At 38.4% G+C, this 25758-nt stretch overlaps 1 protein-coding gene across 1 annotated transcript in view; it reads right to left on the bottom strand.

Annotated features, from left to right (window-relative positions):
• Positions 1–25758, bottom strand: part of LOC149545932 (structural molecules protein) — a 134524-nt gene that overhangs the window by 47045 nt on the left and 61721 nt on the right. Inside the window, exon 3 of the mRNA XM_089790885.1 lies at positions 699–925. Coding sequence (XP_089647011.1) covers positions 699–925 — 227 coding nt within the window. The remainder of the gene's footprint in view (positions 1–698; positions 926–25758) is intronic.

Below are 25758 nucleotides of genomic sequence, written 5' to 3'. Positions count from 1 at the left end.
TATAGCAATTCTTTCTCACTGCTCTCATTTGTAGGAGTTATTTTATTCACTGCTTGATCTAGCAGGCTGTGTTGCAAACTTCGACATGTTAATCCTCTTTTCTCCAGGAATTATCTCTCTAACAACCAAGTAATGCACCTGGATAAACATAATGAAGTTTTATAGCATTTCACCAATAAAAGGTTCCAAGCAAAAATGCAATGGATGCTCCCCTGTAATAATAGTACAGCTAAGAAATTGCCATATCAGCAGAGCTCAGAAAAATTGTAGTTAACTTCATTTAACATGCCAGAACATGTATGGCAAAGCTTTCACCGCCTTCGAATTATTAAAACCAAATTCAACATATTCTGAACCAATATCCTCATTCATAGCCTTCTTTCTTGTTTGATTATGAAAATGCAAACAATATTGTTGCTGACAGAACAGTAAAATAAAGATAATGCAAGAAGAAAAACTTTCCTTTATTCAGAACTTGTTTTTAACTGTTATATAAGTTAAAGAAGCTCTACCATAACTAGGAATTATGAGTATTCTGAATTCTAATCCATAAATGTCTCACAAGCTGATGGCTACTGTTTGTTTGATCTGTGCAAATTGCGGTTGTAAATTTCTTCAAAAGGCAAGGATTTGTATCTAGAAAAAATTTACAAAAATCAAGGTAAGAAAATACGAAAAAATATGAAGGCTGTACTCACTTGCACGAGAACTTCGGATGGGTATATCCCTCAATTCACGCCTTATACATAACCATTCACCAAGCAGAGCCATAATCGCAAGACCAATGCAATTGCTAACCCACCAAGTAACAGAAGATGGCCAACCTCCATATAGAAGACACAAAAATAGATGGATAATATACAATGTGGCAGAAAAATCCAGGCACTTTTTAGCTCTCTCTACCAAGAGAAACATGTAGCCAGCTCTGTTAAAACACACAAACGGGGACTCTTAGCAGATGACGGGTGATCTTGTATTACATGTTTTCCATTACATTTCCACTTCTTAGCACAACAAATAAAGACTTTTCTTCTTGTGTCCAATCAAAATGCAAAAGCTAAAAAACAGAAACTTTGACATTTTTTTAATGAAAAGATTGGGACATTAAGAGCAATGAACTGAACTAAATAGATATAAAGTCATTATCATAATTTTCATGGTCATTGCAAATAGTGTCTAATACTGACCAATTTGCCTTTAAGCATATAGGAAAACAATTTAAATGCACTTGAGTCAAAGCAATTAAAAGCCTTCAAAAGTATTACACCCAGAATTGATAATCCAGAGAAGATACCATCTCTTACAACATCAACTTATCCTGTCCAAGAGATGTCTCACAGCCGCTAAGAAGTACTTAGAAGGGAAAGGCATTGTTAAATTTTAAAAACATGGTAAGCAGATTATGCCCTCAAAAAATTTTCCTGGCTGCAAGTAGCTTAATATGAAAAACTCCAATCGAAAGAAGATGTGAATATACTAAATTACAATCATATACTGCTATATATATGAGCAGCGAATACTCAGTAATCTAAACTCTCAACGTCCATCTTCCAATAAAACTGAAAAGAACTACACTGCACTAGCTCAATACTAAAATATGCCCAAGATGGAAAAACTCTATTGTGGGAAACAAAAAACTATAGCAAAAGAGTGCCTTGTCCCAAAATAAATAAAGCGGCTTTTAGACAATATTAGCACAAATAGTATGCCCAGCTAAAAATAAGACTCACAAAAGCTATGTGTTCCACCAAATTTGGTCAATGTCTTATTTTGGAGAACTGCAAAGCAACAGTTACAAAAAACCAACACTCTTCTTTCTGAGCGAGGTATATGTTAGCCATTCTTGCCCTCCCGCCCAAAAAGTTAAGTTTTGCCTGTCAAGCATGGCCAAGGGTCATATTTTCAAATATTCAAATAATCAAATGTTATAAAGGATATATTTAGAGCTTGGGTTACATTTTATATCCTAAGTCTTTGGTTGCTTCACATTATAAATATCTTAGCGGGCCCGCATCTTCTCAACCATCCGATCTTCCAGAATCTACAGTCGTTGCATTGTCGCTATGGAAAATTGTACGTTGAATTTTCATAGTGACGGTGTGCCACGTATCCCAAGTGGGTCTTCCTTCCTTGCGGCTAGTGCAATTATCAGACAAGGTAACAACTGTCAAAGTTTTATTCGTGACCTTTTGAAGTGGGTCAATTTCTTGACGTACCCTTGTCCACCATTAGATTGAAGATGATCAAGGGTTGTCGCTTTGTCACCATGGAAAGTTGCACGGTTAATAAACATAGCGAGGTAGCGACGATGCGACACGTGTCTCAGCAGGCCCATCATAGTTCATAGGGTGTTGTACTTTCCCCGCCGTCAGATTGAAGCAAATCGAGGGTGGTTGTTATGTCACTATAAAAATCTGTCAAATCTTTAGTGATAGCGACATAACGACAGGTTGACATGTGTCTTAGTGGGCTCAGGTGGCGAGTAAGCAATGATGGTTAAGTTCATTCTCACAGGGTCGCGAACATTTTATGTTACATCGATTTCAGGCTACGAATGCGCAACCAAGGCATTAACCGGGTTGCAACAGTTAGTAAAAAATGTTAAGGACAAGCTGCAAAGCAGCAATAACAGTTAGTTTGATTGAGTTAGTAGTTTTGCAAGGTAAAGCAGTTAGTTAAGATAAAAGGTGGCGAAGCTGCAACTAGCATAAAGACACGGGTCAACATAAGTTTGAATGTTGGCAAGGTGGCAAAATGTTTTAATATGACTAGTCCACATGGGCAGAGCTTTAGGATTGACTCCAATTGACTGATAACATGGCTGACTTGGCGTGTCGAGAACAAAGAAAGACATCTCTTTAATGGCAAATCTAATAGTCTTGATCGGCTGCAACCACCTTTTTACGTTCTCTATGCCTAATAAATGTAAAGGGACACTCCATCACTGCCTGGTTATCCATCTACTCGCTTAAAACATTAGTGGTTGCCATTTTTTTCTTCTCATGGCTCCGTTTGGTGAATGATATGATTTTCCTGCATCAAAATGTATACTAAGATCAGATTTTCTCCAGGTTTGCAGTGATTGTTCTCTGCAAACCTTAAATGCAGTTGTTGTGTTTTGCCTTAGGGTAGAAGCTAAGTTATGCTTGCACTATAAAAGAAAATTTTGTACCCATTCTTAGGGTCGGTCTTTTTTCTCTGATTCTATAACAGCAGTATTCTATACTCTGTTATTGTAATTTCTTTTTGTCTACAAATGAATGTAATCTTCTGCTTTACCTCATTCTCCCATCAATATTAGTGCAAAATCTTCTCGCCTCTGTTGGTGTTTTGTTTTCATTCTTCAATTTGCATAACAGTATCTACTCTTGCCTTTGAATGTTATAGAGTGAAATTCCTTCCTTGTGGCATTTCATTTGGTTTCTGATCTATATGTAACTGTTGGATTAAGACAAAATATGAATGTGTATGTTGAGGTTATATTGATGAATAGTGCATTGTTAGGCAAAGATATGACTGAACAAACTATTTTGGTGTATCACCCCCTTTAGATTAGATTAGGTAGTTTGCTTTCATGCATTCCTTCTCCCTTTTCCTCTCAAAGAGTAGTTAGGTGCACTCTAATAGTAAGGAAGTCGGCCTTCTCCGGAGACTCAATCTCATAGTTCAAGTCACACAGCATGGAGATTGTTTTCATATTTCACAAGGTTGTCTTTAGGTAAAAACTTTAAGCAAGGGTGCAAGCTTTTGTGAAAACAATATCCTCTATCAAGCCCATTTCTCAAAATACCTTTTTGGTATGAGTTTTGTCATAGCAACCTACAAATTTTGGTGGATGTACTCAAGAACCATTGCTCCCTTCTAAACTATCATTGTGTAATTTTTAATATTTATGGTATCAGAGCTCGTGTTAGAAAAATCTCAAGATCAGTGAATAAATTGTGGGTTCATGTTTTTGACAAAAAAAAAATCAAACAAACTTGGGGATCTATTTTTGGCAAATTTTAGGGGATTTTATTACAAATATTATTAGCTACTATTGCTGAAAATCATGTGGCCAATAGTGGCATGTTGTGATGGTTAAGTTGTTGAGTTGTTATCCTTGCCATCAAGGTTCAGATCTAATGGGGATGAGGTCCCCCATTTGTGGCCTCACTGGTTCATAGCTCCAGGTCAAAGCGTTTACCCCTTTTTAAAATTGCTGAAAATCATGTCACTTTTGTTCTAGCCAAATCACATAAGGATTTGTGATGAATCACAGTAACAAGGTTTATTTTTAGCTTTTTTCTGCAATTTTCTGTTGTTTTTATCGTACATTTTGCACCTTTTTTAACAGAAATTGCAGTGGCTGGGGCTTTGAGCAGGCTTTTGACAATATTTTAATCTAAGATTCTAAATTGTGGGTGTTTATTTGGCAATTTCACGACCTGTTCAATGTGCTCTTAGCATACAACAGGTTTTCAACTGCAATTTTTAAATGATTTCTCCAAAATGTCATGGGTAAAGAAAATTCTGCCATTTTTCAGTGATTTGTTTTGACATTTTTCAAAAATAAACATGAGCACCTAGGGTTTAAGGCAAGATTCTGTCATTTGTTATTAAAAAAAAATCACAAAATCCTAGCTTTTTAGAATCTTTTTAGAGCCACATATGGTTTTGTCTACATTTTCCAGAATTAAGCTGCCGATTTTTGACATTTTTTAATAAAATCAAGGGCGTTGATCACTGCTGAGGTTTTAAAAAAAAATTCCTAAACATTTCCATGATCTTGGCTTAAAAGCATCAAATTTATACATTTTCCACACTTTCATATTGTGGGAGGGATGGTTGCATTCACAAACATGATGTTGGAAGGTAGCCAAAGGTTCAAAGGCAATACTTATAAACTTATCACACTTTGAAACAACGGATGCTCATTATCTTCAAGTACAGGTGCCTGGATCAGATCATCCTCAATATAGACACTTTGCCAATAGTATAATCAAAAAGCAGGGCAAGTATGATAAGTATAATCAAAAAGCCATTATGCTATTCAAATTATCATTACTAAATGAGATGCTTCCAAAGGTTCCATCAAACAAAGCCTCTACAGAAATTTGGAAACACCTATGAGATCTACACGAGGTGTCAAATAAAGGCATGGTCTTCTTCCTAACGAGTATGTTGTACTTATAATATGTATGAGAAAATTCATTTACCGAATCATTTGATGAAGATTAAAAACATTTGCAATCAACTGTCACACGATGGAAGAAGATATGGTAGTTATAATGCTAAAAAGCTTATCAAAGTCATATGATCATTTCACTGAAACACTCAAGCATCACATCTACAAGAATTGACCTAAAGTTCAACGATTTTTGCAACAAATTCTTGCAGCAGGACAGATGGAAAAAGCAATTCGGTATGAGCAGTGATGCACCCAGTGTAGAACAGGCTTTCAAAACAAAGAACAAAGCCAAAGGCAAATGACCTCAAACAAGAGCTCAAGAGAATTCTAATGATACTTCCAACAATTTAATGATGATCACAAGTCACTAAATGGAAGAAGAAGATATGGTAGTTATAATGCTAAAAAGCTTATCAAAGTCATATGATCATTTCACTGAAACACTCAAGCATCACATCTACAAGAGTTGACCTAAAGTTCAATGATTTTTGCAACAAATTCTTGCACAGGACAGATGTAAAAAGCAATTTGGTATGAGCAGTGATGCACCCAGTGTAGAACAGGCTTTCAAAACAAAGAACAAAGCCAAAGGCAAATGGCCTCAAACGAGAGGTCAAGAGAATTCTCATGATACTTCAAACAATTTAATGGCAATCACAAGTCACTTTGTGGTAATCCTTGCTAAATGCAGAAGAGGTACAGATAGAGGTTGGTTGATCAAACATACAACCAAGGAGGGCCTCCACAAAAGGCTCATGTTGTAGAGCATCCTGAGCAAACTGAGTCAGTCTTCTATACATTTTATAGAAAACAACCAACAGATAGAGCAAAGTCTTTTGTGTGGTACGTTGATTTTAGAGGATCTCAAAATTTTACTCAGTAGAAGGATTAGTTCACAGAATACACAGCTTAGTTTAATTCAAAGATTTCCAATGGTCACGAAGGGTACACAATTGTCGACAAATGCAATGTGCAGATACAGGCTAGAGGGAATAATCTTATTCTTCTTAATCTATACCCTGTTCCAAACATGGAACTCAATTTGGTCTTCGTAAGTCAGACTATACAGTACTGCCCTGAGTTGGACATAAATTTTAGCACACAAGTGCTATATTTTTTACAAGTCATCCAAGTAAACCATCGCAGTTGTCATAGAAGATCACAAGTTGGCACCAAATACAGGATATTCGCGGAGCTTTGGAAGCAGGTGAGCAAAAACGAACTCATTTTAAAAACAAGTCCTACAGCTAATCCATATAGATGTTTGTGGACCAGTGAATACAGCATTGATCATTGGTGCCAAGTACTATCTTTAATTCATAGATGATTTCAACAGGAAAATGTTGGTCTTTTTTCCTCAAAAGAAAACCAACAGTGCTTAAGGAGTTCTGAAAGTTCAAAGTACTAGCAGAGAACGTGTCTAGTTCAATAATCAATCTTAGTTTTAATAACAGAGGTGAATTCTACCCAAACAAATTTACTGACTTTTGTGCTTAAACAAAATATCAAATATCATTTCACAACGCCCTATATACTCCATAACCAAATGTCACTGAGAGAAGGAGCTGTAATATTGCAGAGATGGCTTGGTGTATGTTAAGGAATTGGACTGTTCACAAGAAGTTTTGGGTTGAGGCAGTTTACACTAAAACTTATCTTCCCAAAAAGTCTGACTCAAGCAATGAAGTAGCATAACCCTAGAGGAAGCTTGGTCTAGGAGTAAATCAAAATTGGTGGTCTAGGAGTAAATCAAAATTGGCTCATCTTAAGGCTTTTTGCTCTACCACATACGTCTAGATTCCAAATGCAAAGAGAACTGAATTGGATTCAAAGAGACAAAAAGTTAATGTGAACAAGGTTCAGTGACAAACAAAAAGCATACAAGTTGATTGACATGGACACTGACCACTACACATTCAGCACAGATGTTGTCATTGATGAATAAGTTGGCCCATTTTAGCTCTCTTCAAAGATAAAGATTACAAATTCAGGTGTTCAACTTCCGCCAGTTCCGTGTAAAGAGGTAAGGGGTGTGAATTTAATAATTATTCTCATTCTGATCAAGTGAAATCTCCTTCACATGTACCAGTGTCAACGAATTTAAAGAACCTAGATTCAGGCAGCCCAATTCATGACGACGACACTGATTTAGGAGAGTTCTCAAAAGAGATTGAAAGGTCGGAAAAATGAATTGGTGATGTTTGCGATGATGAAACGATAAAAGGATGTAAGAGCAAAAACCCAACTAACTTTTCTCTTATAGCTAACATTTAGGAAGTTTACAAATCTAGGTTTTTGTGGAAACAAAAGATAAACCTATACAAAAAAGGCAATAAAATTAAAGATCAAAGTCATATGAAATATAAGACTAAGGTTCTTTTTGGGTTTACAAAGTCAAGTACAATGTTGATGATTCACTTGACAAGTACAAAGCACGATTGCTGGCTAAAGGGTTCCCCCGAAGAGAAGGTATTGTTAACCAAAATTGCCTCCCACCAAAAAATTGAATTTTAATGCAAAAGCCCACCTAACGGTCACTTTCTATATTTCCTGTTTTCCTAAGTTTAATTTTCGGCTCCCGCAACTTTCCGGACCGTCAGATCTTGCATAAATCCATGGCGGGCGCTTTTCTGCATTATGAAATTGCTCGAACTTTAAGCAATGCGGGCAAGCGCCTCACTGCAATGTGGCATGTGGGTCCCTTTTCTCTTTGTGGGCCACAGAAAAAGAAAAGCTATCAATCGAGCCAGCATTTTGATTGGCTGTCACTTTCCTGCATACTATGTTTTGTCAGAATTTTCGACAATGTGGGAAAGCAACTTTCTGCCATGTGGATTCGTGGGTCCATCTTCTTCAGTGGGCTGCTGCAAACAAGGTGGACGAGCTGTCAGAGCACGTTGGCATACATAGGCAGTTTTGTGTTATGTCATTGGTCGAAGGTATTGACATGGACAGTTTGTTAGTTGCATGTTTCTGGGCCATCCGATCTCAGATGGATCAAGGATAGGCACTTCCCCGCTTCCTGAAGATGCGATATGTTTAAACATTGTGGGGAAGCGACAATGCGACGCGTGGCATGTAGGACCTGTTTCCAATGTGGGCTGCCAGGATTTAAAAGATAGTGCCAGTCAAGGTGTCAGGTGGTGCTAAGGTGGAAAGTACGTGCCAATTACTTCCTGCTGATTCATCGGAAGGGTTGACATGCTTGATGAAGGTGGATGCTAAGTGTCTAGTGGGCCCAAAAGTTTTTAAAAGAAAACACCAAGATAACTAGGAACTTCCATGATAGTTGATCTTGTGGAGATCACAATCAGCGATTTCCCGCGTTTTGAAGCTGCAAGGATTTTAGACAATGCAAGAATACACCTAATCGCCACGTGTCCTCGTGGACCCAATTTGAAAGAAAGGCAATCACAGTTAAGGCTAACAGTTATGTGACATTGCAGTTAAGTTGGAAGGTTGGCGCGATTAGTAGGTTATGTGGTCAAACACATGAGGACCTTGCGAGGTGGCAGAAAAATAGAAGGGTATTGGTCCACGTGACTCATCTTGGTTGTAGGGTTTTGTTTGACCTGTTGACCTCGCTGATTTGTAAAACCAAAATCGAGAAAGATGTTTTTTTGCACAATCCGATCTTCATGATCGGTTCCAACCGCTCTCCAATGAATGCCATGCCTAGTGAACGAAGGAAAATGCTCCATCAGCTTTGGTTTTATACATCTACTTGGTTAGAGTGACTTAATGACGTCGTTCTGCCTCTCAAGGCTCTGCTTTGGCAAAATTTTAGATTTCATGGAATCTAAATCTGTGCCAAGATCAGATTTTCTCCAGATCTATGTGATTGTTCTTTGTAAGACTTAATGACAGTGGTTGTAGAGTAAATTTAGGGCAAAAAATATCTTAGTTATGCCTGAGTTATAAAGGCAGATTTTGAAATCTTTGTAAGGGTCAACTCTTCTCTGTTTTCTCTAGTATTGCTTTGCAAGTTCACTGTAAATTCCCTTTGCCTCTGAACCTATATGATATTCTAACTTATCTCCTCCAGCCATTGATGTATTGTGCAAGAACTATTTGCCTCTCATTAGTATATTGTGGATATCTGCAATCTTGCATGATTGTATCTCCTTTTGGCCTATGAATGATATATAAGTGAATTTTCTTCTTCCTTGAGTCATTTATTTGGGTATTTTGACCTACATGTGATTGTTAGATTAAAACAAATATGGATGTGTATATCTTTTGGTGTCATCATGGTTCAAGTGTGCACGTATGGGCAGAGGTTGGTTTGAACACTCTATTTTGGTGCATCACCCCTTAGGTTAGAATAGGTAGATTTGCTTTCTATGCATTCCTTCACCCTTTTCCTCTTCAAGAGTAGTTAGATGCACCCTGATAGCAAAGGAAGTCGGCCTTGTCCTGAGACTCAATCACATAGTTCAAGTCCCACAGCTTGGAGGTTGTTTCCATGTTTCACAAGGTTGTCCTTAGGTAAAAACTTTGGACAAGGGTGCAAACTTTTGTGACAACATTTTTTTGGCATGCCCGATGGGACAAAGAAGATTCAACTATATAAGTCCACTGGTTAGCCAGTTGATCTGGATACACTAAGAATTTGGGTGTTAGAATAACTGTCATCAGCCTTTGGAGGCATTTAATCAAACACCATGGCAACTCTAGTGCAAATCCTCTGGTTTCATATAGACAAAGTGTTGGTATGTAAAAGATCACCCTTGATCTTTGTAATTTTCAGGTTTTCTATAAGTTTGTAATTTTTATGAAGCTTTAATCATGGACCCATTTCATAGAAATCGTTACTATTCCCTCCCATATCATGAAAATTTTATTCCTCGGCCCTCACATTGCCAATTTCAATCTCAACCCCAAGTTGCTTATAGCCAAGTTGCTCAAAACTATTACTCTCTTCCTACCTCTACTCCACCAAACCCAACATCCCCATATGGAGAGTTTAAGGATGTGATGTTGGAATTCCAAAAGTGGGTGGAGTTCAAACTTCATAAACGAGATGAGCAATTATTGGCCTGGGATAGACAGCTTGAAGAGATTAATGGGCAACTTGTTGAGATTGCAAGGCAACAAGAGATAGAGAGACAACAGGAGGGGATAGCCCACCAAGCCTATCTCCAACAAGAACAAGAAAAAGAGAGGGAGAGACAGAGACAGAGACATTTCGAGGAGAATCTTGCAAGGCAAGTTGCTACAGTGAGAGAGGAGGAAATGAGGCTCCAGTCAGCTCATTTTCAAACCAAGGAAGCAGATGCCTCCCCTTCTCCCAAATATGTCATCCCAAGCTTTAAGAAGCTCCCTCCCTCACAAGAGCCTGCTATTGTAACCCCTCCACCCCCTGTAAAAGAGAGTTGGATTGGTCATGACCCCCCCAGATTTATCACTATTTCCCTATTTTAGGATGGACCGGTTATATGGACTCCCGATGGTCCAAATAAGGAGTTTTGGGAGAGTGAATCCAAACCCACAAGGCTACAAAGAGAGGAGTTGCAATCTACTAAGGAGAACAAGGAGGTAGCTGCTGAGCCATAGGAAGAGAAGCCAATCCTCCTATCTGAAGAGCCACCCTCCTTTGTCGAGGAAGAAGGAGGAGAAAAGGTTGTTCCTTCTTTTAATAAACAAATCGTGGCTTTTGAGCCCTTGCCAAAGAATGAGGATCTGTTGCAAGTTGAGCAAGAAGAGAACCGTTTGTTGTGGCAAACAGCCGTCCACAATGTGAAGGACGGAAAAGAGAGCCTCAAGGATAGCTATGTACTTAAGGAGGAATATGCTAACCTGCATGAGGTTGCCCCTCAACCTATGCATGTGATTACAACTATAATGGAGGAGATCAATGATGAGGATGATCTTTTGGATGAGTTTGATGCTATCTGCTCTTCCATAGATTTTGAATCATCGTCTCCTGTATATGAGGAGCATGTTCCACAACAGCAACAAGTGGAAAGTCACACCATATCGGTAGCTCCCAAGGTGGTGGTTCATGAGCATCATGAGCAAGATGTGGAGGTTCTCTCTTCATAGAAGGAGGAACCATTTCCAAACCAACAAGATACTACCATTGCAGAGCACAATCGAGTGGTCGAAGATGATTCTTTTGGCCCCACACCATCAAGAGGATGCCCCATAAGGCATCTAGCTCTACAAAAAATCAGCAAGTTGCCCCCAGTCATGCTCACTCCAGAGCATTTGGAAGATTATCACAAAGAAGAGCAAGTATGTTTTGCTCCACAAAGTAATGCCTCAGTGCTAGAGAGCTTCATCGTTTTCAGCATTGGGAAGAAGATGTTTTGTGCAGCAGTATGCTTGTCATACCTGCTAATTCACTTGACTGCCCTTATGCATGGAACAAGAAATCGGTTGGTAAGGCAGGGCAGCTATTTCAGCAAACCAGTCAATGGGTTTGTTTGACCTCTCTCCTTGTAAATCATGTACATAGTAGAGAAGTTTGCTTTTGTTTTCCCACTTTCCAAGAAGTGCACGAGCATAGGTTGTCTCTCTGTGGGATAGCCGAGTTTTTTTTTGAAATTTTAAAACTTGCAGACCGTTCTGGTTCCTAATGTCAGCTGCAGAGTTCTTGTTTTGCAGTCAGAGGTAGGACTTTCAGTGTTTTGTTGTCACAAAGGTAGGGTTAGGGTTTTATAATGCACAGGATCCACATTTTTTATGACTTTGTAGCCCAGTGGATGCTTCATGCCACTGGTCTTATGCATAGCAGGCTTGCATCCCCTCTGAGTTGCTAGAATTGCTAACCAAAATTGCCTCCCGCCAAAAAATTGAATTTTAATGCCAAAGACCACCGAATGGTCACTTTCCATATTTAAATATTCAAATGCCATGGGAATACGAGATAAATAAATGAAATAAACTTTAGTGTATTTCCTATTTTCCTAAGTTTACTTTTCCGCTCCCGCAACTTTCTGAACCATCAAATCTTGCATAGATCCATGGTGGGCGCTTTCCCGCATTACAAAATTGCTCAAACTTTAAGCAATGTAGGTGAGCGCCTTGCTACCATGTGGCATGTAGGTTCGTTTTCTCTTTGTTGGCTGCAAAAAAAGAAAAGCTATCAGTCGAGTTGGCATTTTGATTGGTCTTCGCTTTCCCGCATTGTGTTTTGTCAGAATTTCCGACAATACGGGAAAGCGACTTTCCACCATGTGGATTCGTGGGTCCAACTTCTTCAGTGGGGTGCCGCAGACAAGGTGGACGAACTATCAGAGCACGTTGGCATACGGAAGCAATTTTGTGTTATTTCATTGGTCAAAGGTATTGACATGGACAATTTGTTGGTTGCATGTTTCTGGGTCGTCTGATCTCAGATGAATCAACGACAGGTGCTTCCACACTTCCTAAAGATGCGATATGTTTAAACATTGCGGGGAAGCGACAATGCGACGTGTTGCATGTAGGACCTATTTCCAATGTGGCCAGGATTCAAAAGATAGTGCCAATCAAGGTGTCAGGTAGTGCTGAGGTGGAAAGTATGTGCCAATTACTTCCTGTTGATTCACCAGAAGGGTCGACGTGCTTGATGAAGGCGGATGTTGAGTGTCTGGTGGGCCCGAAAATTTTTAAAAGCAAACGCCGCCATAACTGGGATCTTCCACGATCGTTGATCTTGTGGAGGTCGACGATCGACGCTTTCCCACATTTTGAAGCTACAAGGATTTTAGACAATGCGAGAATGCGTCTAATCGCCATGTGTCCTTGTGGACCCAATTTGAAAGAAAGGCAGTCACAGTTAAGACTAACAGTTATGTGACATTGCGGTTAAGTTGGAAGGTTGGCGCAGCTAGTAGGTTATGTGGTCAAACGCATGAGGACCTTGCGAGGTGGCAGAAAAATAGAAGGGTATAGGCCCACGTGGCTCATCTTGGTTGCAGGGTTTTGTTTGACCTATTGACCTCGCTGATTTGTAAAGCCAAAAACAAGAAAGAGATGTTTTCTTGCACGATCCAATCTTCATGATCGGTTCCAACCACTCTCCAATGAATGCCATGCCTAGTGAACGAAGCAAAACACTCCATCAGCTTTGGTTTTATCCATCTACTTGGTCAGAGTGACTTAATGACATCGTTTTGTCTCTCAGGGCTCTGCTTTGGCAAAGATTTTGATTTCATTGCATTTGAATCTGTGCCAAGATCAGATTTTCTCCAGATCTATATGATTGTTCTCTGTAAGACTTAATGGCAGTGGTTGTGGAGTAAATTTAGGGCAAAAAATATCTCGGTTGTGCCTGAGCTATAAAGGCAGATTTTGTAATCTTTGTAAGGGTCGACTCTTCTCCATTTTCTCTAATATTGCTCTACAAGCTCATTGTAAATTTCCTTTGCCTCTGAACCTAAATGACATTCTACCTTATCTCCTCCAACCATTGATGTGTTGTGCAAGACCTATTTGCCTCTCATTAGTATATTGTGGATATCTGCAATCTTGCATGACTGTATCTCCTTTTGGCCTACGAATGATATATAAGTGAATTCTCTTCTTCCTTGTGTCATTTATTTGGGTTTTCTGATCTGCATGTGATTGTTAGATTAAAACAAGTTTGGATGTGTATATCTTTTGGTGTCATCATGGTTCAAGTGTGCATGTACGAGCAGAGGTTGGTTTGAACACTCTATTTTGGTGCATCACCCCTTAGGTTAGAATAGGTAGATTTTCTCTCTCTACATTCCTTCTTCATTTTCCTCTCCAACAGTAGTTAAGTGCACCCTGATAGCAAAGGAAGCCGACCTTCTTCGAAGACTCGACCTCATAGTTCAAGTCCCAAAGCTTGGAGGTTGTTTCCATGTTTCACAAGTTTGTCCTTCGATAAAACTTTGGACGAGGGTGCAAACTTTTGTGACAACAGGTATTGACTATGAGGAGATCATTGCTCCTATAGTAAAAATGAGCATTATCCATCTAATTATGACCATGGCAGCACAGTTTGGCGTGAAAGCCCATCCAATGGATGTAAAGAGTCCCTTCCTCAATGGCAAGTTCGAGTAAAAGGTGTACATGACTCAACTTAGACTAGAAGAAAGAAGCATCAATTATGCAGATTGTCAATAGCTCTTTATGACTTAAAGCAGCACCCAAGGCATGGTACATAAAGATTGATAGGTATGTGGTTCAACCAGGATTCAAGACAAGTCCTTCAAATCCATATTTTAACATCAAAAGCATTAGAAATGATATTCTACAGGCTATTTATATTGATGACATCATTATTACAAGTAGTGAGGCACACTTAACTGAACAAAAGAAATGTAATTTCAGTACAGCTTTTGACATGACAGACTTAGACATCCCAAATTATTGCCTAAGGTAAACAAGTAGTGGCGTTTTGGAGTTTTCTCAACAAGTTCAAAATAGAAAATTGCAAAACTCCATTCACCTGTGGCAAAAGAGATGAAGCTTTCAGCCAAAAAGATATAAAAGTGATAGATAAGTCAACATGCAAGCACCTAGTGTGCAGCGTTATCAAGCTTACAGGTACTAGACTTGATTTGCGCAATGTTTTGAGTTACATTTCTAGATTCATGACAACACCTAAAACAAAACATTGGGTTTCAGCAAAGCAGATGCTGAGAAATGTAAAAGGAACACTCAACTAAGCATTCTCCATAGCATAAGCAAAGGTTTATAGATTCAAATGGGCGGGTTCTGGATATGTTTCCAACCTTTGCACGGGTACAATCACATGGCCTAGTGAATATATAAGTTATGATAAATGTGAGCCAGTATGGCTTCAGAGAATGCTTTCAAACATGCAGGTGTCTCTAGTATGACCTTCACCATTGTTTTCTAACAATTAAGGGGTACTAAAACTTGTCAAGAATGTAGTCTTCCACGACTGTATGAAACATGTGGCACTTCATCGTCATTTTATATGGCAACTTGTTCAAGATGGATCGGTGCTTGTGCAAATGCTGTCCAACTGAGGAACAAACTGCAAAGATTCTACGAGGTCTTTGAGCCCTAACAAATTCATAAAATTCTGACATAAACTTGGTGTAGCTGGTAGATTGACCATTAAGGGATGGTATTGAAATAATCTTAATTTGTTAGTTTATAATAGTCAATTAAGTTGCTAGGATAGACTTCAGAAATATTCATTTATTCTTATTAGATGAGTTATAATTTCTTATCCTCTGCCTTCTTTGTTGTCGATCTTATCCTTTATGGATTAATCATCTGTAATCCTCTGCAATAAAATTTTGGAAATAGCGTCGTTATGGAATAAAGACAGTAAGACTTGCATCAGAAATAAATATATCCTAAACATTCTTCTCGACTTTTCCGGCTCAATTGCAATGCTTAAGCTTTTGCCAATGATGTGCACAAACTGTTGTTGTTGTAGTTATGTTAGTTAAAAAATCAAAATCAAAATCATGATCTGCTCCAATTCAGAACAAACTAATGTAATCCAGAGATGGGAACCAACAAAACATGGTATAATTAAAACAATCGAAAGATTATTTTGTGTATTGAAAAACAATGAATGATTACAACGAGCTTACAAGCTCGTATATACAGAAATTAGAAACTACCAAAAAATAGAAACTATCTACATACGATAGATAGAGCATTATTAGAAATATTCTAATACCCTCCCATAATGCTTAATCTATCAATAACACCAATAGCCTCCCTGAATTTTACAAATTTATCAGAACCGAGAGACTTGGTGAAGATATCAACAGACTGCTCTAAGATGGGAACATACAGCAATTGAATAGATTTGCCTTCTACCAGCTGACAAATGTAATGACAACATGTTCCAACAAGCTTGGTTTGTTCATGGAAGACCGGATTCTTTGCCAATTTGAGTACTCCCTGATTATCACAGAATATAGGAGTCGGTCCTGATTGAGGAACATGCATATTTGCAAGCATCCGCCGAAGCCAAACTGCCTAACAAGCTGCTCCCCAATACTCTGCTTCAGTTGAAGACAGGGCCACAACCTGTTGCTTCTTACTAGTCCATGTCACAATAGCAGATCCTAAATTAAACACATATCCGACGGTAGACTTACAATCATCAACAGAGCCGGCCCAATCTGAATCTGTGTAGCCACATAGTGTAGAATCAGACTTTTGAGTTTATAGAAGACCATAATCAAGAGTACCACTCACATAGCGCAAGACACACTTTGCAGCTGTCCAATGATCAGTCTTGGGTGCTGTCATAAAGCGGGAGACATAGCTTACAGCAAAACTAATATCAGGTCTAGTGGCAGTAAGAAAAATGAGACTACCCACTAGTTGTCTAAACAAGGATTCATCTACAACAGGTGAATCAAACTGAGTGGATAATTTGAGCCCGAGTTCCATAGGAGTGAGAGTTGGTTTGCAATCCTGCATTCTGAACCTGTCCAGAAGACTTCTAGCATACTTGGATTGAGAAAGAAAGATACTATTTTTAGTCTGCCAAACCTCAATTCCGAGACAATAATGCAAGAGTCCCAAATCTCTCATATCAAAAGTGTTGCACAAATCTTGTTTAATTTACGCAATCAAATGTGTTGAACTTCTAGTGATCATCAAATCATCCACATAAACAACGATAAACAAGACATCACCACCTACATGTTTGATATATAGGTTTGAATCCGATGGACTCCTCTGAAAACCATGGTCGGTTAAATATTTATCAATTTTTATGTACCGAGCCTAAGGAGCTTGTTTCAAACCATAGAGAGCTTTGACAAGTTTACAGACTTTGTGTTCCTAACCAGCACCCTTAAATCCAGAAGGTTGCATCATGTAGACCTCTTCCTATAAGTCACCATTCAAAAAGCATTCTTGACATCCATTTGATGAACTTTCCAACCAAACTAAGCTACTAGAGCAAGAACAAGCCATATGGTACTCATTTTAGTTGTAGGAGCAAAAGTCCCCTCATAGTCAATACCTTCCCTTTATGAGAACCCTCGAGCAACAAGACGAGCCTTATACTTGTCTAAGGTGCCATCAGCTTTATATTTGACCTTGTATACCCATTTGCAGCAGGCTTCTTCCCTGCAAGAAGATCAAAAAGAACCCAAGTTTGATTTTTTTGAATGCTCTTAAGTTCAGCTTCCATAGCCTATTCACATTCAGGAATACCTTTAGCCTTGAAATAAGTTTGGGGCTCATAAACACTATGAATGTTAGCCATAAGAGCAAAATTAACTATTTGTTTGTGCTTATTTCGAGAAACTCTACCTTCAATGAGTTCATCATCCCTTAGATCACTAATAGTTTTAACCCACCATTTGGGTCAGAGAGTAGAAGAGCTGACCTCTAGAGGAGCTGTAGGAGCTGGAAGAGGTTCGAAAGCAACAACGGGAGGAGGATCATTCTCAGGAGCCTCAACCGGATCAACATCAAGGGTCCCAGGATAGGCATTATCTATATCATTTTGCCCATCAAATGGTGCTAAAGGGAGGGGTACACTGTGAGGTTGTTCCTCAGAACGTTGCTCAAAAGAGGACAGAAACGGTCCTCAAGTTTCATCAAAAACAACATCACAACTAAAGATAAGATGATCAATGTCGATATCTATCAATCTGTAGGCCTTATGGTTGTCACTATACCCTGTCATCATCAGTCTCTGAGTCTTGGAATCTAATTTGGAACATTTAGCATTAGGAATCCAGACATAGGCAAGAGAGCCAAAAATCTTCAGGTGGTTGATCTTGGGCTTACGATCAAACCACAATTCTTTGGGAGTTTTGTTCTTGACAGCCTGAGTAGGGGAACGATTCAGAAGGTAAACAGCAATAAACACTACTTCTACCCAATAATTATTAGGAACACTCTTGTGTTGTAACATAGAATGAGCCATCTCAACAATCGTACGATTGCGACACTCAACAACACTGTTTTGTTGAGGAGTGTAAGGTGTGGTGAATTGGCATTTGATGCCATGTTCAGCACAAAAACCAGAGAATGCATGAGAACAAAATTCCCCCCCATTAACTATTCTAAGAGAAACAATACTGCAGCCAGACTCGTTTTCACCCAACAACTTAAAATTCTGAGATGTACTAAGTGCATTTGATTTTTGTTTAAGAAAGTACACCCACATTTTTCTACTAAAATCATCAACAATAAGCAAAATATATTTGCAACCAGTAACTGAAGATGTATTTATAGGACCACAAATATCAGCATGAAGTAATTGAAGTACCTAAGATGCACGCCAAGAATCTCCATCTTTGAAGGGAGTCCGATATTGTTTGCCAGCTTGATAGGCATCACATACTCCAAGATGTTGCGGCTGAATCAGAGGTAGTCCAAAAACAAGATCCTCTCGGGATAGCTGAGAGAGATACTGGATGTTGAGATGTCCATATCTCTGATGCCACAAAGTGCTGAGAGATAAATCACGAGTTTCCATAGCTATTTCAAGAGAATCACCAGTGTCAGTAAGTCGATATAAGCCATGATCCTCTAGACCAGCAGCAACAGTAAGACAAATCTCTCGATCAATAACGGAGCATTTGTGGGCACTGAACACCACATCCAACTGAGGAGAATTTCTCATGATCTGACTCACAGAGAGAAGATTGAGTGCCATACCAAGAATGTAGCAGACATTGAGAAAGATGAGTTGACACCCACCAGACTGTATCTAAACATTTCCTCTGCCAATAATTTTGAACTCCTCTCCTCCGCCAAACACAACTGAATCGCTGTATGGATAGAAATCCGTAAACCAGTCACATTGATGAGAGAAATGACGTGAAGCACCAGAGTCAATATACCAAGCAAAGGATCAGGCTGAATCAGAAGGGCTTTTAGCCATAAAAGCGTAGAACGCACACTCCTTTGTCTCAGAATGTTCAGCAACATTGGCCTGCTGATTGAACCCTCCCAGCTTCTTCTGTTCGGAAGCAAGTCGCTGACGACAATCTTTCTTCATGTGGTCATACTTACGACTGTAATGACACAGAACACTCTTCTGCTGAAAACTACCTGAGGATTGATGGGAACTACCCTGTGGAGATGACTGAGATGGCTGAAACTTAGCTGCAAAGGCTTGTTCTGACAAGGGTGAGGAAGCATGACTACCAAACTGCTCCTTCCAGCGATCCTGTTGTAGAAGTTTGGTGCACAACTCTGGAAATTTCAGATCAACATTAGTTGAGGTAATGTTGAGAGTCTCTATGAAATGCTCATAAGATGTTGGCAAGCTCTTCAGGGTAATAACTACCATATCTTCTTCCTCCATTGTCCGACCAGTGGCTTCAAGTTGATCACGAATTTCCTTCATCTTCGTGAGATGTTCTTGTAAGGACATATGTTCATCCATCATAATGGAAAACAAATGATTCTTCAGAAAGAATGATCGACTCTTGTCGGATGTTTCATGCAGCTCCTTTAAATATTTCCAGATGTTTGCAGCCGACTTGCCAGAGGGAATCTGAGGTAGCTGATCATCTGTGACAAAGGGCTTGAGAAGCATAACAACTTCGCAATTCCGATCATCAAACTTATCCTAATCTGTTGTAATGGAGGTCCCACCAGGGGTGTTAGCGGGGGCAAGACGAGTTTCTGTGCCTAGAACAAGTGCATCCAAACGACGATACTCGAAGATGGTTAACATACGCTGCTTCCAGTGGTTGTAATTGCTGCCATTAAACCGTTGACTATTTTCCAACATTAGGTTGGTCAAGGATGCCATTTGCACAAAGTTCGAGGCAATGTTTATGTTGACCGAGAAAAAAATGACATGTACCCAAAAGAGCAGATAGAAAACCTAGAAGGAATCTGTATTCGCAATGCAAATCCACCGGCCCAAAAATTGAGGCACAGAAAACAAGGTACCCAAAAAATTCTAACGAAGACCCAGATGAGGTCTCAAAAAACCCACCACAAATATGAAATCAAAAAAATTTCAAACCTCAAAAATTAAGGTTTCAAGCAGAAAAGCAGTTGACGGCTTGAAAGGTCGAAGTTGCAAAAAAAATGGCAGATTTGATGCTACAAACTCTTGGACGTTGTAGATGAGGTCGTTTTTAGTGTCTGAAAACGTGACCAAACCAAGAAATGGTGACTATGGCAGTCGCTGAGCCGTCTGGAAAATGGCAACAATAAAAAATGCAGAGTCGTTTGTGACTGAGCCGGATTCCGAGATTTGCTGCGGATCTCAAAAAAACGAACGCCAAAGAAAAACGTGAGTTTCAAACGCAAAGAAATCATGATCTTCCGATGCGATTTTGCAGACACGATTCCTCAACCCACGATTTGCAAATAGATCACGTATTTGAAAAAAATGCCCATTCTGTTTTCTCCAAATTGTGATTTGTACAAAGGTTTCCAACCCGAGTTTTGACTGATCCGAATTTCTTCAAGCAGAAAACCCTACGCGGGTTTTAGAGAATTTAAACGAAAATTTTTGAAAAAAATTAAACAAATAATTTCAAGAAGAAATTATAAATTTTTCCAAAAAAATTTAAGTATTAGCTCTGATACCATAAAATAATCAGAAGATTATTTTGTGTATTGAAAAACAATGAATGATTACAACAAGCTTACAAGCTCATATATACAAAACGGATATACAAAATTTAGAAACTATTAGAAAATAGAAACTATCTACATACGATAGATAGAGCATTATTAGAAATATTCTAATAATAATAACTCAATATGAGTCTGCATAGTGACAAAATTGTCGCCATATTGGTTATCAGCCAATTCTATCTCTAGTTCTGATGTGCATAAATATGTATAATGAAAATCATGACAAACTAAGCAAGTCTCTCAAAGCATAAAAAATGGTATGAAAAAAGTTTTGAAGATTGATTTTAACATCAAAGAGTGTGAATTAATCATCACAATGTTAAAGCTCCTCATGGTTTTATTACGAGCTAATTGGTAAATGCTTGCTTGTTATTAACAGAGACCAAAAGGTCAATTTATACAAAAGAATAAAGCGATGCTTTCTTAGGAAACTATCAAAAAAAAATAGAAATATTCTATTCTAACAAATAAAGCTAAAAAAGCAAAAGCTAACTAAATCTAACTAGATATTTACAATAGATAACCATTAACTAATAATAGACGACTTATCTATTATTGTAATACCCTCCCTTAATGGTTAATCTGTCTAGAACACCAAGTTGTCCTCTGAATTTGACAAACTTATCAGGACCAAGAGGCTTAGTGAGAATGTCTAAACATTCTAGGATAACTGAGACCCTCCCCGGATCTACAGAATGCTGAAACCAAGAAGCTTTGTCAAAAGAGTGTTATGACTAAAAACAGATTGCAATTACAAAACTTCATTTTTGTGGAAAAAATGGTAAAACCCAGAATCTCACGCAACCTTCTGTATTACAGACAACATGAAATGATTTTTAAGGAGAAAATCAACAAACCCAGAACAAACAAAAACAGATTCAGAAGGCGAAAAATGTAGCTTCGCCTTGATCAGGAAGCTCGACAACTTGTGTTGTTGGCTGTTGCCTTGCTTGGGCAGCCAAACGTTTCTGACACTCAAACTTCATATGGCCAAACTTGTGACAGTAATTACATTGTACATTTTGCTTCGTAGAGCCATCCAAGGATTGAGCAGAAGGTTTATGCAGGAAAGGCTGAGAAGACTGATGGTTGCCAATGTTCTGTTGAAAGGATTTTGCAGCAAATGCCTGCTCAGTGGAGGTGGAACTGGAGCTGATATCGAACTGTTGTTTCCATCGATCTTGCTGAAGCAGCAAGGTGCATAGATCAATGAACTTCAAATCAACACCAATATATGTGATGTTGAGAGTCTCGATAAAATGCTCATAGGATTTTGGTAAACTCCAAAGAGTGATTATCACAACATCTTCTTCCTCCATCTTGCGACCAATGGCAAGTAGCTGATCACGGATTTCTTGAATCCGATTCGGGTGTGCCTGGAGTGTGGTCCGCTCATCCATGACAATAGAAAACAGAGTGTTTTTTAGAAAGAAGGCTCTACTCTTGTCGGAAGTCTCATGAAGACCTTTGAGGTGTGTCCAGATTTCGGCAGCTGTCTTGTCAAATGGAATCTGAGAAAGTTGATTATCAGCCACAGATAATTTGAGAAACATTACTGCCTCTCGATTATTCAGATCCCATGTATCTTGATCAAGACCCGGAGAAGGCAGACACTTCGTAACACCCAAAACAAGTTGATCAATGTTCCGATATTCAAAGATTGCGCTGCTTCCAAGTTCCATAATTGTGACCATTGAATTTGGAGTTATGCTCGAGCAAAATATTTGTCAGAGATGCCATGACACGTTTTTCAATAAAAAAACTGTGAAAATCTGTGAAAGCACATTCTTCGAGGAAAAAAATACAGAAGACCGAGAAGAATCAGAGAGTGACCCAGAAGAGAGCTCGGAAAACCCAAAAGGATTATGCTATCGTTTTCTAGATCCGTTGGCTCGAAAATTGAGGCACAAAAATTGAGGCACCCAGAAAAAACGAACAACCTAGTTGAGCTCTCGAAAAGCCCACCAAGAATCTGCAAGCAAAAAAAATTCTGACCCCAAAAATTAGGGCTTTGGGCAAAACCCTAGTCATCAGATTGGAGATAAAACATGGCAGATTTGGTGAAAAAAATTGCAAAAAACAACCAATCCCAAGCTGCGTTGTTCCAAATTTTTGTTTCAAGTTCCGACAGTGACATATTTGGGCAAAAAAGAAGGGTTATTGCAGACGTTTTGTTGCTCCAAACACAAAAAAAGCCCATTAGCGAGCTGCTTCAAACACATGTTTTAGACATACAATTTGTAGAGAAAAACACGGGCATTCCAAGGATTTGTGTCGTCATTTGCAGGTGAAACGAGCAGAGTGTTTTGCAGTAAAAAACTCACGCGATAATCACTAAAAATCGTGTTTAGAAGCAGCAGGAATAGAGCAGCAAAAACGCGCCTGGGAGTAATGCGAATGTAGAGAAACCCTGCTCTCGATTTACAGTCAGATTTCTCTAAATGGAAAAACCCAGTTTGAAACAAAATATCACGGATACTTAATTTCGAAAATAGCTACTGATAATTTCTGAAAAGAAATTATTATTTTCAAAAAAAACTTCGCTCTGATAACATATTACGAGGTAATTGGTAAATGCTTGCTTGTTATTAACAGAGACCGAATGGTCAATTTATACAAAAGAATAAAGCGATGTTTCCTTAGGAAACTATCAAAAAGAATAGAAATATTCTATTCTAACACATAAAGCTAAAAAAAGCGAACGCTAACTAGATATTTACAATAGATAACCATTAATTAATAATAGACGACTTATCTATTATTGTAATAGGTTTAGCCATAAGATCTTTTTTTCTGTCTCAGGGTTTTTATTTCATATACAAACATTTTATTCTCAAGTATGTTCAATTATGTATCAGTTTAAAGTGCCTACAAATTTAAGTTACCAGATCTGCCAGTAGACTAACCATATCTTGATCTAATTTATACCACATCTGTGATACAGTTCAATCCACCTTCAAATATGGTCAAGAAGTGGGACACTGGGACTGAGCTATATCTCTGCTGGTTTTGTAAGTTTTCTGCAAATTTATTAATTCCGTATCTTTTAGTCCATCGATGAAACCCCCTATAAAGTGGGAAAGAGGAGAAGCTTGGTTTCATGCAGATATATCAATTCTAGTTCTAGAGAAGCTTGGTTAATACTTTTATCTTATCTTGGAAGCAGTATGGTTCAAAAGCTAAGAAGTAATAATTGCTTGTCCTCCCTGGACTGCCAAAAAGCTGGAGACAAAAATTGACAGGGAACTGCAGAAATGTATCAGGTGAAAAAAAGTAATCTTACAGGAATCTGGATGAAGGACCCTTCTTTAATAGGATCAAAAAATGATGAAGACCATCCCTGACTCTTGCCACACAAGGTCACACAATAACATGCATTTTCGTGATCCAATCCATAGTTCCCAAACTCGACCTCGGCTTGGACTCGGCAAGGTCGGCTCGACTCATGACTCAGCTATGACTTGGCAATGACTCTTCTATGACTAGGCAAAACGAAGAAAACCCTTGAAATTTAGAGATTTCTGACGATTTAAAACTTGTTTCATGCACCTTTTATTGAATAAAACTTAAACACACTATAACATATGAAATAGAAGCTAGTTTGTCATCACATACATAAACAAGAAACATAAATGATAAATCCATTACATATGTAAAATGTGTATTGTAGCTAAGTCTGAAAGGAATATGGAATTGAAACCCAAGGCATTTTGGATGGAATGAGTTAAAAACTTAGAGCCTTTAGACAATCATTGTTCTAACAGTTTGACCTTAGAAAGCCAAGTAGGTTATGAGGGGTTAAAATGTTAAAACGCATGCCAAATCTTGGAATTTGGCTGATTCTGGAATATTTTGGAAAACCCCAATATCTAGATTTTGCATCGTAACTTCTATGAAGATGAAGCCTATCTCAAACATCCTGACGGTATTTATACAAATATAACTTAAAGGATTTATACTCAAATGTTATATTTGTATAAATTCTCCCACTCCCTGAACCAAGTGTTGAATTGCAAAGTAAACTTGCACACATATGCTCGGACCCAACTGAGTTATGCATGCTTGGACTCGGCGAGATGGGCAAATCATGCCCCAAAACTCAGCGAGCTAAGCAGCCAAGTTTTCAAAACTCAGCAGAGTTCACTCTACTCGCCAACTTGCCCAACTCGGGGTGAGTTTGGGAACACTGGTCCAATCCCTTGCCACAGATATGCTGAAAGAAGAATGCATGTTTTCTGTTAAATCCCAACATTACTTAATTTTTGCCTGAACTGACAAAGGGATAAAAACCCAACGACCTTGTGATTTATGGACCTAAATGGCATTTGGTGTATGAAACTGGTAGACCATAAATAGTCTTAATATTTAATTTCATATGTATTTAGGTTCAGATATACTTGAGATCACAATAAGCCAAGACACCAGCATAGACTAAGGCCATTTCAGATTTAATTTTCCAAGAAGAACACTGCGCCTTGATAAATTTATTTGACCTATGCACATGAATCTAGCATGGACTGGTAGAAGAGGAATCTACAGTTTCATGGGAATCCTGATTGTGACTGACCGGTAATGATGCACATGCTGCTGAACAGGGAAGAGACTAAGTGGTCAAGTGTCAGGAAAAGGCCATGTATCATGAGTCAAGAACAGCATAAGCAATCCAATTGCAAGCTGGAAGTAGCAAAGTAGAGTCTGAGAATTTCAATACATTTTTTTAATTATATTTTAGATTAATCTATTTATAATTTTAATATAGATGTAGAAAAGATAGTTAATCTATTTATATTTGTATCCTTGTTTTGGTGAAATTACAATTATATATGACTTTCTATAAATATGATGGCCACACCCAGCCATATACATATCAATATCCAACCATGTTGGATCGTAACTGTAATTTCAACCTTTTTTTGATCAATCGTAATCATTTGACATAAAAATTAACATGACAACATCATTCAATGTTCATTGTTAAAACAATGTTAATGTTATTCAACTATGAACTAAATTTAAAACAATGTCAGCTGTATCAGATATCAATCCCCTAACCTCCCAAAAAA

The sequence above is a fragment of the Cupressus sempervirens genome, chromosome 7, assembly GCF_028749045.1.
Source record: "Cupressus sempervirens isolate cs-2001-9-10 chromosome 7, ASM2874904v1, whole genome shotgun sequence".
Lineage (NCBI taxonomy): Eukaryota > Viridiplantae > Streptophyta > Pinopsida > Cupressales > Cupressaceae > Cupressus > Cupressus sempervirens.
This window is presented reverse-complemented; position numbering and strand designations above follow the sequence as displayed.